The sequence below is a fragment of the Haemorhous mexicanus genome, chromosome 4, assembly GCF_027477595.1.
Source record: "Haemorhous mexicanus isolate bHaeMex1 chromosome 4, bHaeMex1.pri, whole genome shotgun sequence".
In the NCBI taxonomy this organism is placed as follows: domain Eukaryota; kingdom Metazoa; phylum Chordata; class Aves; order Passeriformes; family Fringillidae; genus Haemorhous; species Haemorhous mexicanus.
Window position 1 is genome coordinate 71,822,903 of NC_082344.1, and position 19,531 is coordinate 71,842,433.

The 19,531-nt window shown below is 43.7% G+C and overlaps 1 protein-coding gene across 5 annotated transcripts in view; it reads right to left on the minus strand.

Moving 5' to 3' along the window:
* Positions 1-18,815, minus strand: part of REEP1 (receptor accessory protein 1) — a 74,161-nt gene extending 55,346 nt beyond the window's left edge. For 2 of the 5 annotated variants that reach the window (XM_059845396.1, XM_059845395.1), the window contains exon 1: positions 18,652-18,815. In XM_059845396.1, the coding sequence (XP_059701379.1) occupies positions 18,652-18,683 (32 nt within the window). In that variant the 5' untranslated portion in view covers positions 18,684-18,815. The other 3 variants (XM_059845397.1, XM_059845399.1, XM_059845400.1) reach the window with 3 other exon arrangements.
* Positions 18,816-19,531: the final 716 nt, after the last annotated feature.

Consider the following 19,531-nt stretch of genomic DNA (forward strand, 5'->3'; position numbering starts at 1 on the left):
CTGATACTATGTGAATCACCTTTTAGGAAGTGTAACCACATACAGAAATCCGAATTGAGAGCATAATCCTACTACATTCTCTGTATCTGAAACCTCAGTTCAGGTTATGGAAGATTTCCACCATCAAACCATAAGTGCTACCACTGTCTGAGGAAGTGGTGAGAAACACAAAAGCTTCTGTTCATCTACCCCTCACTGAAAGACAGCTTTAGACTTCTTGTGGTGACTCATGGGACAGAAAACAGGAATAAAAAATTAAATTAAACCACAACACATCCAAATCAATTACAACATAACCTCCTTAGAGTACTGTTACTTCAGCTTCCCAGGGACAGAACACTACTAGAAGTGCTTAACTAAATGCAAGGAACATTTCAGCTCAACGTAATTTCAAAGTTAAACCAGAAAATCTCTTTGGCCCAAATACTCAGCTGAAGCAATGAAAAATACTGACTTTCCATGGATTACCAATGACTCAATCCACTGTAACAGATCAAGCAGTCCCAAGGTTGTCGTGAGTACCTCTGGGCCTTGGAGCTCTCCAGAAGCTCTAAGAGGAGGACAGAAAGCCAGGGTAGATCTCTCTGCTAGCCAAGGAGAGCAGTTTGGTCCACAAACAGGTGTCAGCCATAGTCATGGCCAGCTTGGTGCAAAACAGCCTGAGGTGAAATCTTACTGCTATTCCAACCCCTTCCCACGGGCAGGGCCACCTTCCACTAGTGTGGTGGATATGGTAGGTGCTGGTAAATGAACTTATTGTTAATTTATAACAGCATAACTCCTTCCATCAGGAACCGACTTTCTTACCTCTCTGGGGACTCCAGAACATTTACCAGAAAACCCAGAAGATCAAACATTTTCAGGGACCAGACTCACTGAAAACAAGTGGGACCCAACTCAGTCGTAACCTCCAGGTTCCAGAACCAATGTCTACCTCTTAGTTAAGTAAACAAACAAATAACCCACACACATCTTTAAAACATTTCTTCTCATTTTGATAACACATTTCAAAGGAGGATTTCAAGGTGCAGTATAAATATTATTGATGTGAATATCAAAGCTGGTGGCATTACTACTGATTTCTGATTATTTCTATTTCATTAGTGGTTTATGTCTATTTTAAATGATAAGAAAGTGAGACATTAAAATCATACAGGAAGAATCATATCAGGATATCATATCATATATCAGTGCCTAGTTTTCAACTCCAGTTTTAAAGAAAGAGTGTAAGAAAGTTATGGCAAAATGATTCTACAGGTAATTTCAGAATATTCAGCCCAGCTCCATGCTTAGCTTAGCATGGGTATCAGAATGCCACATGCTAAATATAACAGCTGAAAAATTGCTGTGAGTTCACAGGCCATGCAGACCAAGTTTCTCTTTCTGGCCCACATACACAGATTGGTATTTCTTCTGGGTACTATAAACATTTTAGGGAGTGGCTGGGCACCTGCTTTCTTACTAGGACCTGCAAAATTTTTATGTTAAAATAAAGGAAAGCAAGAAAAAGTCATACAGCTTGAAAAACAAAGACTTCCAGTCTTTTCTCACAGGTATTTGACTAGGGTTTCTGGTGTGAATTTAAGAGTTCTTTCCTCCAGGGTCTTTTGTCGTTTCATTCATCCTTTTTAATCCCTCCATTTTATACAGCTAATAACAGCATTGTAATGAAATGCATGGTGCAACTGAGATAAACATGAAAGCAGAGCTCTCCAGCTGGAGCTGAACTGATACAGAGCAGCCTCCAGTCTAACCCAGACATAAGGGAGAGGAAAGCAGAAGGAAAAACGCCTCTGTTCTGAAGCCATGGACCACTAATGAATAATCAATCAGATCTGCTGGCTACACCTCTGAATTCAGCTTCAACTACCAGGACAACTCTTTGCCTCTAATTAAAATAAATTAGAAGAAAAATGACCATTTAGTGGCTAATCCTAAATCATGGTGTTAGGATAAGTGGTACAAAACAGCAGCTGGGAGAGCCTAAATAACACCCTGACCCTAACAACCTCTCAGGGCTGTCCCAGGGCAGCATCAGCCCCACGGGGCTGACACCCATCATGACAAGGTAATGGGAGAGGCTCCCCAGAGCACTTCACAGACTGGAGGTGGTTAGCACCTACAGGGGCATGAGACTCATTATGGGATGCATGGACAGACAGTGGACTTGATCTCACACACGGAACGAGAAGCACACCAAAATGGCACTTCTTGTTTCACATCTTCTCCTTCACATACTCACCCACAATGGTCACAATGTCCCTACTGAACCTCTGGAGCTCTCCTGGAGAACATATGGAACAGCCAGCACCCAGCACTAGGGCTTCTGAGCTTCCACTGATGATGCTCACTGCAGAGCAGGAGCACTTCCTCCAGGGCTGAATCTGGAGGAACCAGACTCACCCAGGAACAAAGGAGCAGCACCAATCCCCTGCCAGAGATAAATCATGAGCCACAAGCCCTGTCCAGTCAAATTTTCAGTATCTTCATCTCTGGACTCCTGTTTGTGCTTGCATACCCTTGCTTTGAAGAATTCTTTTTTTAATATATAATCAGAATTTCCTTTGCTGCAACTTGTTTTCATTGCCTCTCCCTATTGAAAACAGAGAACCCCTGAGGTAGAGAATGATTGGCATCTGACTCCATGATTCAGAATGCTGAGCAGTTGCTTTATTGAAACTACACTATATTACATTAATACTATATTATAACTATACTAAAGAGATACTATACTATACTATACAAAAGATACTAAAGAAAAACCTGTGACCATCACAGGTTTGAGCCAATTGGCCAAGGAATCAAAACAATCTTCAGCAGAATCCAATTGCCAAATCACTTCAGGTAAACAATCTTCCTAACACATTCCACATGTGCAAAAACAACAGGAGCAGCAAGCAGAGATAAGAATTGTTTTCTTTTCTTCTCTCTGTGCTTCTCCAGGAAAAATGCTGAGAGAGAATTATGTCTCTCTCTGTTCAGAGAATGTGAATGCCACATCTCCCCCTTTTGCTGCGCCTCCACAAAAAGCCTTTCTGTAACAATTCTCATTTTTGAAGACAGCAATGACATCTCCCCTTCATTTTTTATTAAGGCTGAACAAACATCCCAGGGTTGGAGTGCATGTCCTGGTGCACCATGCACTCCAATCCTCTTCCACCAGACTCATTGCTGCCAGGGCCCTCCTTCTACCAGGAAAACTCAAATGGGATACTCTACTCCAGCCAGCAACTGTGACATCCCCCCATAGCTGCAAAATAGAGGGGAACAATCACTTTGTTCAACATGCTGGATAATCCTCTTGCTAACCCAGCCCTGTGCTGAGATCTGGAAGAGAACAGCACTACATCCTTCCTATGGTCAGAGGCACAGCAGTGCCAGGGATCCGCTCCCTGAATGATGAGGAGATTCTTCCTTGCTGCTTGGAGAACCTTCTTCCTCAGCCCCACCACTCCCTTTCCTTTGCAACTGGTGCTGTCCCCAAAGAGCTAAGCTGGGGAATAACTACTGGATTGCCAAGGGAAGCATGTGGAGAATAGCAGCACACTGTCTTAACTCTGGGGCTTCACACAGAATGGGTGCTGTTAGCAGAGCTTCAAAAAGAGGGGTAGGGAGATGAAGTGAATATTTACAAACAGTGCTCTAATTCTCTTGCTTAGCCATCTTTGGGTGAGCTAGAGAAGCAGCTGGATTTCCCTTATCTCTACAGCCACATACTCACATACAAGGCTTTGTGTCATTAACTGTGCAGTTTACCATAATGGTTTTATGGTAATGTTGTTGCATGATCTATTCTTACACAAAGCCATGAGTAGGGAGGTCATTAGCAGCTTATTTACCCCTATGCCAAACACCATGGCCCACAGGACATATCTGGAGATAAAATGACACAACCTTTCTTCTGCTGGAGCTGGGAATCATACAGAGAAAGTGAATTACCCACACATGGCTAATACACATGCTATGATAATTTTTAAAAATATCAAGAGCTGCAAAGCCTTGATCAAGCTAAAATTGAAGGGCTTTCTTAAATGACAATCTCCTCCAGAGCCCCTAAATTCATCCTTTAGAAGTTGGAGAACTGTATTTTCAGGTTAAATGAAGAAAGATTAAATGAAATTGCTCCTAAGAAAAGTTATATTCAGCACTGTTGAAGGCTTGAGCTATGATAGTAACAGGAAAAATACACACTCCAGGTTCCAGGAATCTCTAATTTTTCTGATCTAACCATTCTAAAAGGCTTTTCAGGGCTGAACTTGAGGACAATCAGTACCCTAGGCACAGAAATACCAGCACCTCTGTAAGCCTTCACCATCTTCAATCAGTTCTCTCTAAGTGTTTGGGAAATAGCTGAGTTCTCAGATCCCCTTTGTACATTTTGTACTTTGTACATCAGCCCAGCTGAGCATTCCCCTGGTTGGACATCCATCATGCAGTGCTGACACACATAAGCTGCATCTGTTGTGCCTTTAACTTGCTTGGGTTGGGCAGGATATTGTCACTGTGTCTGGCTCAGAGTTTACCAGCACACAGTTTGGGTGGGCTAAGATAGCCCAGGTGGACATTCAGTTGCCCAGCCTCCAAAATTCATGCCCATCCTCTCAGTAACACTTTCATATTGCCCAGAACTGCAGCTGAAGTTAAATATTTCTGACTTGTAATTCACTTGGCAGGTGCATGGGACAGACACAACTCATGCAATCTGTACAGAGCATTCTAAAATATCTTTGGTTTTGCTCAACAAAGAGTATATATGTACAAGTGAAATACTGGAACTTGGACACATTTCCTTAGCCACTGGAGGATGTTTCTTAAAACGCAAGGCTTCTCTTCTGAACTTTGAAATCTCTCTACATCTATTTAACTTTCCTACATCATGATTCACCTCACAAGTGAATATACTTCTGCTACAAAAAGACAATTCCTTCCCTATTCCTCCCAAATAATTTTATCTTTTTAAGTACCTCCAGGTTTTGTATTCCTTTACCAATATTTGATTTCTTTTTAAATTTCTGATATTTTCCAATCTTACCATAAATTCTCCCTGAAGCTCAACAGGTTAAACACTTTTCTGTTACACCAAAAGATTAGATTTCAATCCCTGAAATATTCTAGTAAGTGAAGTTTGGGCCTTTAACTAAAGGTAAGAGAGAAAGGGGATTCTTTTTACCTCCACTTCCAGGTACTATTCACCCACACTACAATTTTCTTAACAACCACCTATTACCTAAAGTGCAGGCAAGGCTCACTAGCAAGGACAGGTATCTACTGAAGCATTTCCTGGCACAGCAGCTCACATTGAGAGCTTTAAAATGACATCTGGCAGTTTGAGATTTTGGACAAATACACACCTGGGGTAAAAACTTTCAGAGAAGGCTGAGATGACAGATATCTACATGTTCCATTGACCATGCTGGAAAATAAATGGCTTTCACCACTGGAAATCAGCAGCTTGGTCACAGCCCAGGCAGTGGGAGATTTAGAAAGAGAAATTGCAGTTTCAAGGCACTGCTTCTGTGCCACCCCCATCATTACACAGAGAGACAATCTCACTGTGAGCACATCCCAGCAATTCCCACATTTGCTCATTTATTCTCATCAGGTGATTTCTTGGAAGAAATTACAGGAACATTTCCATTCAAAATAGAGTGTCAGGCAATAGCTTCTCAGAAGAGAGCATGCACACAGCCTTGCAGGTTCACAGTACAAATCAAAATATCTGATGCTCACAGATATATGCAATATATGCACATATTCTAGAAGTTGGGATTTAAAATCCAGTTTCACAATTTGATGAAGACATCAGGTTTTTTTAATGCCTCAATACAGCAGTATTGCTATCCAGATACTCAATCCTCCTTCTCACAGAAGATGCCATGTTCCCATTTGCATTCAATTTTGATCTCTCCCAGACTTCTCATATGTCTCTGAATTTCAGGCTTTAGCTGAGAGCCTTAGAGAGAAAAAGGGATAAGTCATGGTGTTCTCCTCTATTCTGCATTTCCCCAAACACAAATGTGTTCAGATCAAAGCCTGTGACACAGGCACAGCTCCCTCCCTACACCATGAGGAATATCACTTTGCCTCAGGCTTGGGTAAAGAGCCAGTGCATTGCACAATTCTGAACAGAAGGGGCTTTGCCTCTCTTCTTTCTTTTGGCTTAGACACTTCACCTCTTTCCCATTCTCACCTTTCCTCTCACACATATACCCTTCAGCTGGCAGCTACTCAAAATATAAAATAAAATATAAACTGAGGCTTAGGAGCCAGATGGAGACTTCACAGAAATAACTTGAGAGGAAAGCAAAGGGGAAGACAGCCAATTCTTCAAGGACCACTTCAGAGATTTCTAAATAAGCAGCTGCTTGAGAAGGCAGCTTGTACTTTTTGTGGGAGCACCCACACTGCATGCTATCTCATGTATGCTCTTCCATCATTACTTATTCATTAATACTGCTGGGTTAAATGCCACAGCCCAGTGCCTGTCCTCTCTCTCAGGCAAGGGGATTCACACAGGAGGATGACAATGTTGCAAATGCCACTCTAAATAAAGCATTGCTATTTTGAAATGAAATGGTTAAAGTGTTTCAAACACATGTAGCTGTATAAAATGTGTCTGGAGAACTGGATTTACACAGAGTTCAGCCTTTTATGGCCTGGCTGCTCAGAGTGAGGTTTCTAGGTCTCAGGAATATACATAAATTATAATAGTGTTTGAATAGTGACCTGATTTGTTACAGCCAAGTATCTGCAGACCTCAGCAGAATAATAATTGAAAAAGAATGCTGAGCTATTCCAGTATAGCTGTATAGCACATCTGAGTGCAAAAATCTCAGGACACACTGTATCAAAGAGATGAAAAATATCTAATCTATAAATAAAACCTTGGGGGTGGGGGGGTATGATTTTACAGAATGGGTTTACATGAGATTAAATATGAATTACCACAAACTACATGGAAAGCAGACTGGTTAATTTTAAAGTACCATGCAAAATCAGGCATAGTATTTATAAATTTTAAATGCACATCCTGCTTCATGGACAGCAGGCAAGAGTCTTTTAGTGGCTGTCTGCAGTCTCTCAAGCAGCTCTGCTGATTTTGCAGTGATCTAGGAACAATATGTAGAAACAGGCAGAGGGTGTGTATCATCAGTCAGAGGGTGTGACATGTCACATCCCCTCAGGCCCTGGAAATGGCTGTCAGTGAGCTGCTGGCATGTCCACTTCTGAAAAGTCTGCAGAGCAGCAGTGGTTTAGGGATCAGGGATGAGCTCAGAGCCAATGGCCATGGTTAGCCAGCACCCTGTGTAACAGAGCTTCAATCAAGGAACAGGCGTGAAGCACGAGAGATCACAGAGTTTCAGCCTGTCTGATGAGACTAAAGTACCTTTAAAAATACATATGCTAGGGTGCAATAAGGCATTTGGATTCTTTAGATTGATTCTCAAGGGAAGGTGGCCATGCTCCTCATCCTCAGCTTTCAGTGGGTATCACCACTTCTTAGAGAAAAGCTTGATAGTGAAGTTCACCAGAGCTCCAGATATGAGGTCAGAGGGATCTTGATTACAGCTTTGGGATGCCCATTCAATTAGCTTGGGTTGCTGAAGTGCAGGCAAAGCCATATTCCTATTTAGTGGTGAAATTCCCAACACTACAATGAAAGGATCATGACAGAATCATGCTTTTAAGAGCCCTCTATCCTTCATCTGTCACCACTCAAAGGGCAGTTTAACTCAAAGCTCATAAAGAACACAAGTCCTCCATTGAACTGGCCAACTTCTGTCCCATAATATTTAATTTTCTAGGATGCAGCTGGCACCCTCTACAAGGCCCTCACCATTCTGAACTACAAACACAACCTTGGGTCTCCCACCTGGGTGGATTTACACCACTCACTGACCTCAGCAAAGCAGCACCAGCTGACACAACTTGAAGCTCTGGTATTGCCCTAGGGATGAGAAAATTATTGAGGTTTGCATTGAAACAGCATTTTTCAGCTATTGATTTAGTTTGTTTGCAGAAAATCCAGCCTTGATTCTTCAGGTTTACCACAAGCCAGGACTGGGAATTTTGTGGCAGTTCTTGCTAAAATTTGGCAATGCACCCCTTCTTAGCCTATTTATAAGGGCAAAATAGAGAAGCTGTAATTATTCCAGACACAAACTTTTTTCCCCCATCATGTACTGCGACTTCCTTCTTAGTTACATTCAGAAGCTTTCTATTGAATTCCATATTTTTGCTTGGATGATCACGCTTCATTTCACACAGATTTTGTAACATCACATGGCTGTAAGGCTTTTCTGAGCACATCAAATTATACATTTATTTGATTGGTAGATTAGAGGAAAAGAGTTTGTGCAATTCCTGACTGATTGAAGAATCTCCAGATCTTCTAAGTGAGTGTGCGCATTCCTCAATTATCTCTAAGTTTTCACCATGAATTCCCATCTTAGAGTCAGCTGTAACAGAACACACCATGCACAAGGATCTCACAATGCTGTCCAAATCCTGACCAAAACAGCTTTACTGAGCACAGTGAGATGGGAGATCACAAGCAGATACCAAGATAGGCAGCAGAACACAAGGATTTTTGCAGACCTGTTCAAAAGAACCACAGAAGTCTCCATTTCAGGCTCATGACAGTTACAGCTTTATAAATATCCAGATATGGATGTATTTGTGAGGCAGATTATATCCTGAGAAAGCATCATTAGACCTCAGGTTCTCCATAAATCATTAGAGTCAGCAGGGGATTGGTTTGACTGATTGTACTCTGACAGTTCTGAAAAGAGGGGAGCACAGTGTAACAAGCATGAGGAAATTCCTACAACATTTATAGAGGAAACCATTTGCTCTTAGTTCAGTGTTTGTGTTTTTAAGGTATATTTTAAAATAGCAGCTTCCTCTGCATTTGATCCTATGAGAAAGACCCTTTCTGTATATAGGACAGCAGAGTGTGTTGCCATGGAAACTATTATGATCTACTTAAATTCAACAGCTCCAGTCTTATGGGGTATATTCCCCAGAGTATCTCAATTTAATTATTAATGTTCTTTCTAAACAGCAACATCTTTCTGTTTTGACCAAAATCCTTATAAGCAGAATGAAAACAATAAACCTGGAAAGAAGAGTCCTTTGTTCAGCTACAAAACAGGGACACTTAAGCCAGGGGAAATGCAAACAGCCTCCAGGCTGCCCTGACAATGTGCTTTAACTCAGACCTAGATGAATTGTTTGGAAGGGGGAAAGTCTCATTCAGTGCTTGTGTCCATCATGCCTCTGGCCTCTCTGCTGTGGTTTCCAGCAAAAAATACCAGCTAGGATAGTGGGATTTTTCTGCAGAGGGACATGCTCAGTGGAATCTAAACACTGACCAGCAATTCCTTTTCATATAACCACCTGTCTTGCAGTCATTCTCATGTCAAACCACTCAATCTTTTTCCATGAAATACGTGACTAAAACTCAAAGCCTTTTAGCCTCAGGGCAGCTCTGGCATCCACCTCTCTCTTTCACATGTCACCATGAATTCTGCAGGTAGATTTAGGAGCCAGATGGTGTTATTGAACCTGACCTAACACCAGGGATAACTTCTTGTGGGTCACATAATCTGAGTGCCTCATAGGCACAAGTTTAGACATGCACAGACCATGTCCTCCCAAGCAGAAGAGGCAGCAGGACAAGCAGAACCCTTCCATGAGCAGAATGAGGCTCAAGAGCTTCAAATTGCTCATCCACAAAAGGGCCTAAGGCAGAGCATGACCCAGAGCAGACCTGTGGGAACTGCCCAAGCTAGAACAACCACCTCATCACAAGGGCTGTTTGATGGGACCTATAGCTGGAGAGAGCAGCTCTCCTCACATGCTCACAGCAAGTGTCAGAGCATTTGTGCTGAAGACATCAAGAGAAAGGTGACCATGAAATATTGTGGTGAATGGAGAAAGTCATCTTCCTGTGATTGCTCTGCTCTTTACCATCACCAGGTGTTTCCCATCTGCCCTCCCTGCAAGGATGTTCTTCCTGAAATGCCATACAAGATTCCTGCTTTCACTTCTCCATGAGTGCTCCTCAGGGACTGGCAGCCAGGAGAGCTCTGCCACAGAAGAAGCTTGTCTATGTAAAACATCCCAGAGCACCCCATGACTTCTGACCATTGAACTGGAAATTTCAGCTCAGAATTCATATTTATCTGTCCCCTCCAATTCTGCTCCACTGGGGATACTTCATGCCCACATCAGGCTCTGCCATGTGTAAAATAGAACTGGTAGTTTTCACAGACAGAGATTATCACTAAGACTATTTTATAGTTACCAAATCAGGAAAGAATAAATAATTTGCCCTCTTCCCACAGGGAATTTACAGCACTGCTCTGAATCCAAGTTCTTGGTATTCTCATATAGAATCTGCAGCACAAGCCCTTTCCATGGTTATTGGTTACAAGCCTCCCTCAAAACATGAGGCAAGAAATGTCTGTCAGTTTTTGGCTTTCCGGTGCAAACATTTATTTATAGGCTGGAAACAAGAAATAGAATAAATGAGCTGAATGAAAGGAAGCAGCAGTATGAACTCAACAGAACAGAAATGCTTCTTCTGCAGGAGCTGCAAGTGTTCATTAATGCTGATAGCATTGGACTGCCTGATAAATTCACAGGCAGGTACAAACATGGTCCTGGCATCCCTGGGATCTGTCCAAAAAGGCACAACATTGCAGACATGAGGGGTATTTTTTGTAGCTCCTCACAAATAGGTTAATATTGGTTTTGTTCTCCTGTAAAATTTGCCATTTTTGGAAAGAACAATATTACGATTGGCTCCATGAGAGAGAAAGGGGAAAGAGAGATTGCAGCTTTACTGAATTGATGGATTCCTTGTTTGAAACTGGATGTTTATTTGTCAGCAATTAGTCCATGAGCAGTCAGGGATGCAGCAAGCAGCATCTGAAAAAACAAGCCTTCCTAAGCATGACACCAGTTGTCCCCCTGTCGCTGCCAAGAGTAAATCTCCAACTTGACACTCAGTACTCTGCCTCCATATAAATGTGTGTCCCTTCTGAAACATAATCCTTGCTCTTCATTTCTACTTACTGTACAAGCAGCTTCTCTCCTTTGATGCCATCCCTGCCCTGCTTCTGGCTCTGTGACCACTTTTACCAGCCTGCAGATCACTGCTTTACCACCCAGAGCAACTTAAAATCCTTTGCCCTCCCCTTCTCTTGCAAAATGTGTCTGCAAGAAACACACAGCAGGGTGCTCTGGAGTTATGCCTGTTCTGAGGCTCACAGCAAAAGATGGAGTGGTTCTGTGTACAAATCCTGGGAAAGTACCACCCATGCTTTTAGCTCTAGCATAGTGCTCCAGGTCTGGAGTGCCTTCCCAAGTCCCACCTGTGGAATGAGCAGGTGTGTCCTGTTACCTGTCATTCTCTTCAAAAGCACACAAGTCATGGAAAGATAAAATACAGTCTTCATTTTGTCACTACTTCTAGCTCTTTCTCACCACTCTGCTCACCATCTGTTTTGCCTGTACTTTATCAGTTTAAATTCTGTTTTACTACATGCATGTGAAATGCCAAATCAGACCATGAACACCTTACCAGCAAGAGTGTCACAGAGAAATTACTGAGGAGTACAGGACCAGTCTCAAGAATGATTAACCCAAAATGCAGAACTGCATGTATTCATAGCTTATTTATTTTTCTATTGCTACAGAACTTAGAAGAAACAGCTAGAAACCAACCCCCACTGTCTAGGTGTTGTAAGATAAAAAATACTAAATGAACTTGCTGCCCACAAGAATTTGCAATCTAAGTAGCATACCAGTGATAACACAAGTATGTGAGAGCTTCCCTGCAAAAAGCAGCATGTGATTAACTTCAACCATAGGAGTGATCTAAGGGAGATTCTGCCATATGAGCCTAATTACATGGATGCATCCCTTCATTAGGCCATTTCACCTCACAAGACCTACTTGAAATCTGAGTGGCCCCAAGTGGACAAACCAAGAAAATGGAATCTTGACTCAGATCCTTGCTGCCTAATGAAGACAAAGAAGAAATTTTGTCATACAAAGATTCTGCAGCAATCCAAACTGGCTAATACTTCTGCAGCTCTCAGGTCTTCATCCACCTTTAGCCTGATTAGCCTGAAAGTTCCCAAGGTATCAGCTCTGCCTGCTGAGACATGGAAGCAGAAAGACAAATGCAGTGCTCAGTATTCAGAAGCAACTGCTCAGAAAGTAGGAGGTGTGATTGTACGTTGCCTTCCTTCATCCAATTTGTACCAAGCATTTCCCCTTGACCCAGCAGCTCTCCATGCAACACACAGCACCTGATGGAAGTTCCAGTCTCACTCTGTTAACTGCAGAAAGAGCACATGAAAGTTTCTCATCCTTTCCTAATCACTGGACCATCCAAACCTTTGAAAGAAACACACAGCTTATTTTATATTCCCCTGTTCCTTAAGAATAGATGATAAATAATAAGTCACATGAAATTGGCAAAATGTTGAAATGTTAATATTTTTTAAAAACTGTAATTCAATAGATATAATTACAAAACTTGTAACTAAAAAGGAGTAAAAAGTGGCATCTTCTATCTATATCAGTTAGGACATAACTGCCTGTATGAGAGTTTCTGGTTTAGGGCTGAAACACTGACTGATGTTTTGTGGACTGCCAGCCATCCGTGGACCACAGCTCAAGTACCTTGGATCTAAATCTCCCTCCTGTGATTAGGAAACCAATTTTAGGCAGTGTAATGCCTGATTTAGTAGCCTGTATTAAGCAGTCTGGCTCTTGCTTTCTGCTTACTATTACCCTAAGGACAGCACTGAGGATCTGAAAGGGAACAGGTCATGATTCAAAATATTTTGGCCTTTGGTTGTTTGACTGCCTCAGTAGCATCAATTTAAGTCTATAGTTTTGCTCTATCCCTCTCACACCATCAAAAACCATACAAAAGCCACACACATTTCCCAATTTCCTTTATCAAGTTCCCTTTTATTCATTTACTGAGCAAGGAATCTGGAGGAAATATGTTACCTGTTACCCTGTGGAATTCTTTACACATCACTTGATCTCTGTGTGTCTTGGTGCCCCTACCCATACAATGGCAGTAAAAATCCCTCTAATGACACAACAATTAATTAATACTTCAAAGTGCTTTACTACAGTGAATGGAAAGGGTCCCACAAAGGCAAAATACTGTACAAAGGCAGCTGCAAAGGCCAAGGCCCTTGGCTCTATCCCATAGCTGCCAGGCTGGTAAAATATCCTCCCAGAACCAGTAAGATCTGTGATGTGCACACCAGAAACCTTTCCCATTGGGGCCAGGAGCATTTCCAGCACATCTGTGTTGGGCAGGAGAATCTGGGTCAGGGCTGCCAGAGCAGCAGGCAGCCCCTGCTGTCCCCTGCAGCGTGATCACACGGTCACATTTCACACCAAGGGCACGGCAAATGTCGCACCTGCGCTGGCTGCTCCTCTGTCACTTACTGTCACCAACAGGTTCTGCCCCCTCAGCAGAGCCAAAGGCTGCAGCAGGGATGCACATGAACAGCCACAGAGACCATGTGCTCTTCACACTGCACTGCAAGCCTGCAGCCACTGTTTTGGAGGCATTACACCACTTTTTATACAGGTGAAGGTTGTCAGTAACCTCTGCGAGTACGGCAGAGGGTCTGCCCTGCCCACTTCCCAGCTCCAGAGCACAGAAGAGTCTACTGCAAACTCATCCCACAGCCTTGGCTGGGAGCTCAGGCTGCCCTTTGTGTCCTTTGCTGTATTTTCAGATAATTTTACACTGCTGGTGTGAGGCCTGTAGAGAGCAATGAACACCTGAATCCCTCATGTCAACTGCCAGCACCAAGTAAATAAAGCAGGCTGTGAGGGACCTTCGTGGAGATAAGAATTGTTTTCTCTGAGCTTTCTTACAGCTTCTCAGGAAAATACTGGCAGAGATTTAAGCCTCTCTCTGTTCAGAGAATATGTGAATACTACAGACCTTCACATACATGATGTATGTCAACTAAAATGCAAATGCAGATGTATCAATAACCAATACATATATATCAAGTGGTAACATCAGCTGAATGCTAATGCTGATGTATCAGCAGCCAACAGCTTGAAGCTGTGCTCTGCTTTTATGAGAGCAGTCCCTGCCTGCTTGAGTGGATCCTGTCTCTGCCATGATATGACTTTTCAGGTTTTGTTTCATTCATAAATTTCTTCAGGCTTCCCATACATATGAAAAGTAGGAGGAGGAAGGATCTGCTCAGTTTCTCTAGAATGGAATTTTTTTATAGATACAAAGATGAAATCAATGTCTGACTCAGTAGCACCATGAATTGACATCAGATGAGGATGGGGTGGCCAGTCTCCCAGCCTTGCTAAAGAAACATCACAACAACCAAAAAAGAGAAAGTTAACAAACTCAGGGAAGGAAAGGGAAGGATAGGGAAGGAAATCCAACACATCAGGTTAAAGAATTCTTTGGTTCCCGTCTGATTTTGTTCAGAATCCAACTCCTTCCAGGGACAGCTAGCACACAGGGATGGGAATTCCCAGTGAACATACCTAAAGCTGCCATTCTCTTTCACATCAAAACATAAGAGATCAGAGAGGCCATTAATGATATTTTGATTTAAAAGAAAATACATGCAGGCAAAAAAAAGCATAATAAAGGCTGTGATTTTCACCATGAAGAACATATTTAACCATTTTGTATTAATTTGCAATGCACTTCTAAGCTTCTCACAGGAGGAAATCAAATGCCTAAGGCATCACATAGCATCATATCATCTACTGATAACCTGTCTAACCCAGCTTTGCTTCTACTGACATTTCCTTCCTCTGCCACGTGTTCCAGATTGAAAGTCTTTCAACAGGGAGTGTGATGTGTCTAACTTTCAGAATGGGAGCCAAAACCTGTTCTGTGTGATCCCAAGCACATAAACCAAGTTTCATGTTTCTGAGAAAGGACAGAATTCCCATGCCAATACAATAGACTGCATTTATATACACCCCTCTTAACTTCAAAGGGCCTGTAGACAACAGCCAAAAGTGGCTATCCAGGATTGCCAGTGCTGTGCACTGCAGCTGAACTGGTCTGCAATAACAAAGACAGATCCCAAGTCCTTCTCCTAGAGAGGCCTCTGCCTTTTGAGGGAAACTGAATCTCCTTTGAAAAGACCAGCAATAACCTGTAGTTGCTAAGACAGACCAATGGTCCCTTCTGGTCTGCCTCAGGGAAGAGAAATTCACAACAGTTCATTACACTTCACAGATGAGGAAACAGATACAGGTCCTCCAGGATGTCCTCTGAGATGTATTTAGAGGTGAAGAATAAAAAAAGGCTGTAATTAACCCACAAATAATGATGTTATCCCACTCCAGTTACTGTGAGAGACATAGGAACAAATCACTCCAAGATGCAACAATTGCAATTCCAGAGATCACAGGCATTCCTTGGTGGAAAAGTCATCTGTAATCCACTGCCATGAGAAAAGAAATATCCTGATTTTGTTCTCACTGAGATGAGTAAAAAAACTACCTGGGAATAGTACCACAGGAGAATGAGACTTGAGCTCTTAGAGGAAAAAGATAGCCAGGGACAATTATCTTTTTGTTTCACATTTGTACAGTACCTAGGGCAGATCCTGAACATGATATCCTTAACTTTAACACACAGCTATGGCAGAGATGCTGCTCTGAATGCCTCATTTCTCTTGTGAGGGTTCCCAGCACACAGCTCTACAGGCAGAACAGAACCAGCCAGCACTCTGGACACAAAGCCCAAACACTAAAGGTGAAATGAGGTAAGAGAAGGTTTGCAGTGAGCTGTCTGGCTTCCTGCTGAAAAAGATGAGAAGTGCTCACAGGTTCTTCTCCTTCAGCAATGTTTTAGAAATAGAAACTGCCAGGACAGAACCTGTCCTAACTAAATCAGAGACAGTGGAAGCAGCAAAGCACCAAAGAGACAAAGCAAAGGCTTGCTTTTGTTTAAAGCCCTTTCTGTTAGCTGAGTCATATCAGACATAACCCCTATGGAGATCAGCAGAAGTCATAAGAGCACAAATCAACTTTAACAGTGTGACTAAACCACACCACAGCACTTTCTTCATAATCCTTATCAGCTAATAAGTTTAATGAAAAAAAACCAACTACATAGGCACAAGTAGAGGGAAAAAAAGCCCAACCAGGTGGCCATTCTACTTAGGCACAGCTATCTGTACTGATGGATCAACTAGTGATTCATAATGAGATGGGGAAACTGGATTAAATAGATTAATCTTTGCCATGATCCTAATCTGAAGACCACTGTACACCAAGGAGTCAGGGGTCCAACTCCCAGTTACTCTGGATGGTCTGTGCTGTGCTGCAGGGGGATCCTGCCTGTCTGACCTGTGGTGGGATGCACATACCTCTTGGATGCAGGGGCAACTTGCTCATCACCTGACATTAAACCACCTGCCCATCTTTGTCTTCATCTAAGTGTAGCAATAAGCTCTCTTGTGAACATCCTTTTCATCTGGTAGTAGGAGTGATTAATGGAAACATCTTTAGAAATAAAAAGAAAAGGCTCTGAGAGTTGAAAAGATCAAAGTGTAAGGGAACCTTTCCACACACAGATCTGCATGGTGTGCTGTGTCAGACTGGAGGGCTCCTCCATGTCAGACACCTCAGGGTTTCTGGGATCTGATGGAATGTAAGATTATTTATACTCTCCTCTTTTTTTTTATGCAATGCTACCTCTAGCAAATGGTGTTTTAAGCAATAGTCTAAAGAATCCACGTTTCTTACTGAGATCATAACAAACCAGCACTTCCTGGTACAAAATATTCTTGAAGGATGGATGTAGACTCAGCAGTGGAAAGAAAAGTGGTAACCAAGCTTGGCTTGCCCTAGGTTTCCTTGCAAAATTATTAATTATTACTATGACTACTAAATTATTAATATTTACACTGCATATTCATTATTTGCTACTGAAAATGCAGCATAAAAAATAACTGGTACTGCCCTCTGCACAGCTGACTCCATGCTGTGACATGTTATTCAGGTAACACTGAAGAGAACAGGAAGGTCTGTGTGCTCAGCTAATTACCTGACTGGTCAACTGCTCCAGGTCCTGCCCCTATCAGATTTTTACCCAGCCCACGTGTCTTAGATGAAATCATCTGTGCAGATGTGCATGTGCTGAGACAAGTAAGTTAAACTACCATCTCTGTGTAGACATTCTTTGTTCTTGAGGATTAGCTGGGTTACACGATCATGTGGGTTTTTTCAAAGTGGAAATTAGTCTAGTAGAGAAGAAAGAAAAGCTGCCTTAGACAATACATGCTACATCTCACATTGCTGGCAGAGATACCTGCACAGTTATACTGTTCAAATGAAATCTTTTAAATATTTAACACTCTTTCCCAGAATGAAGTGCAAGTCAAATAATGGCTAGCTGCAGCTGAATCCAGATGACAGACCTCCAGGGGCTAAATTCAACTCTAGACCCCCCTAAAATCTTCATATCTGACACTTAATGTCTTACTGATACAGAGACATAACTAAGATGAAGGTGAGTTTTCCTTTTGATATTTCATCTTATATGGCAAAAGAGACCTTGAAAACGTTTTCCTGGAAACATGCTGATGGTGCAACATCATGGCACGTTTCTTTCAGACAAAGAAAGTGACAGGCCCTCGCAGACGCTCTAAAATAACTTAAGAGCACAACAGATGTCCTCCTGAATCTGCAGGAGAGGCATCTGTATGTATATGATGGACAAATCTGGCAAATTATTCATCTGATGCCATATATTAGCCTTCCCCAGTCACATTTCCAGAAGGGAGATCAGCCATCCTGCTGCCCCACCTTAAGACTGTAATATCCCTCCTCCAGGATTTTCCAAATTACATCAAAAATGCCTTTTTCTCCCTAAACCTCTTGGTGGGGCAGATAAACATATACCTCGAGCTTGCTCTGTTTCCCCCTGTTGCCGGGGAAGAATTTCCAGGGAATTTTTACATGTATTCCCACCTAGAGCAGTTTCAGCCATGGAAAAGCTGTAGGACAAGCGCAAACCACACGCTTCTTCTCCCAGGCTGACAGGTTAAAGGGAGAGCGAGATCGCCTTTTGAGAGGACGAGCGGCAAGTTGCAAAGAGGAAAGGAATATTTGATATTTCTTTTGCAAAACAGACAGAAGAAAGCGGTGGCGGCGGCTGGGAGACCCCGCGGCCGCCTCTCCCACGCCCCCTCGCGAGCCCCCAGCCTCGCCGAGCCCGGTAACAAAGCGCCGAGACAAATCCGTGTCCATTTTCCCACCCGTGGATGCTCCATTCCCCCTCCGGACCCCGAGCCCGTCCATCGCCGAGCGCCGGGCGATGTCACTCGCTCTCTTTCTCCCCTGTCACCTGGCACTGCACAGCGCGGCAGCGCTTTACCCTCCACCCTCCCGGTGATTTTCTCATGCTGGAAAATCCCATCTGACCCACCTACCTCCTGCCTCACCCGCCGGGCAGCCGGGCGCCCCGGCCCCGACAACAACCTGCTAAATTTAGCCCAGTATCCAAAGCAGGGGCGAGCGGGACGGGCGGCGCGGACACCGCGCACACACACGCGCGGACATGCGGGCACACGCTGCAGGTGCCGAGCGGCAGCTACTCACACCACTAGCCTGGAGATGATCCATGAGACCATGGCGCTGCCGTGTGCCGCAGGGCTGGCTCTCCCGGCAGGGAGGGCTCGCCCGGTGTCCTCGCCCGCTGCCGGCCGCCGCCCGAGTGCGCGGGGCGGGCGGCTCGGCCATCCGGTCCCGCAGCCTCAGCGCAGCCTCACTGGCGGCACCGCCCGCAGCCAACGCGCAGCCGGGCCCAGCCGCCCACACTGGGCAGGGCCCGCAGCCGCCCCCCGCGGGAGGAGGAGGAGCCCCCCACGCTCCCCGCTCCCGCCGGACTCCCCAGCTGGAGACCCCGGCGTGTGCGCGGAGCTTTGGCGTGCGGAGGGGGTCCCTGCCCCAGCCGCGGCACCGGGCAGGTACGCGGGCGCTTCTGTTCCACTGCAGCCGAGCAGGACACGAAGAAAACCCAAGGGACCGTTCACATGAAAGGAAAGGCAAAGCTAAGGCTCGGGGTCGAGGGTTGTCTTCGATACATAGAAAGAGAAGGATTTTCCCCCACCCCCCAAAGTGTCCAGGCACAACGGACAAGGGCATTGGCCACAGGATCCAGGTAAATTCCCATCATCGTCAGTGATGACAAGCAGCAATCTCTCCTCGACATCACTTTTCATTAGCAGGTCTCATGGCTGTCAAGTCCAATTTCCATGAGGAACAGCTGCCCACACACAAAACAACATATGTTGGCTTGACCTGCAGGTTGCTCTCTTTTGGTTTCCTTTGGGTTCTTTTCCTTTCTTTCACTGGCACATGCCAAATGTGGTTAGATTGCCTGAAATCATCTCCCTTGCTTTGGTTTTTCCCTTCTACTGGAAACACACGTGCCCATGGCAATTCATGATGAGGTTTTGTCTTGTAGCAATCCTGAGAT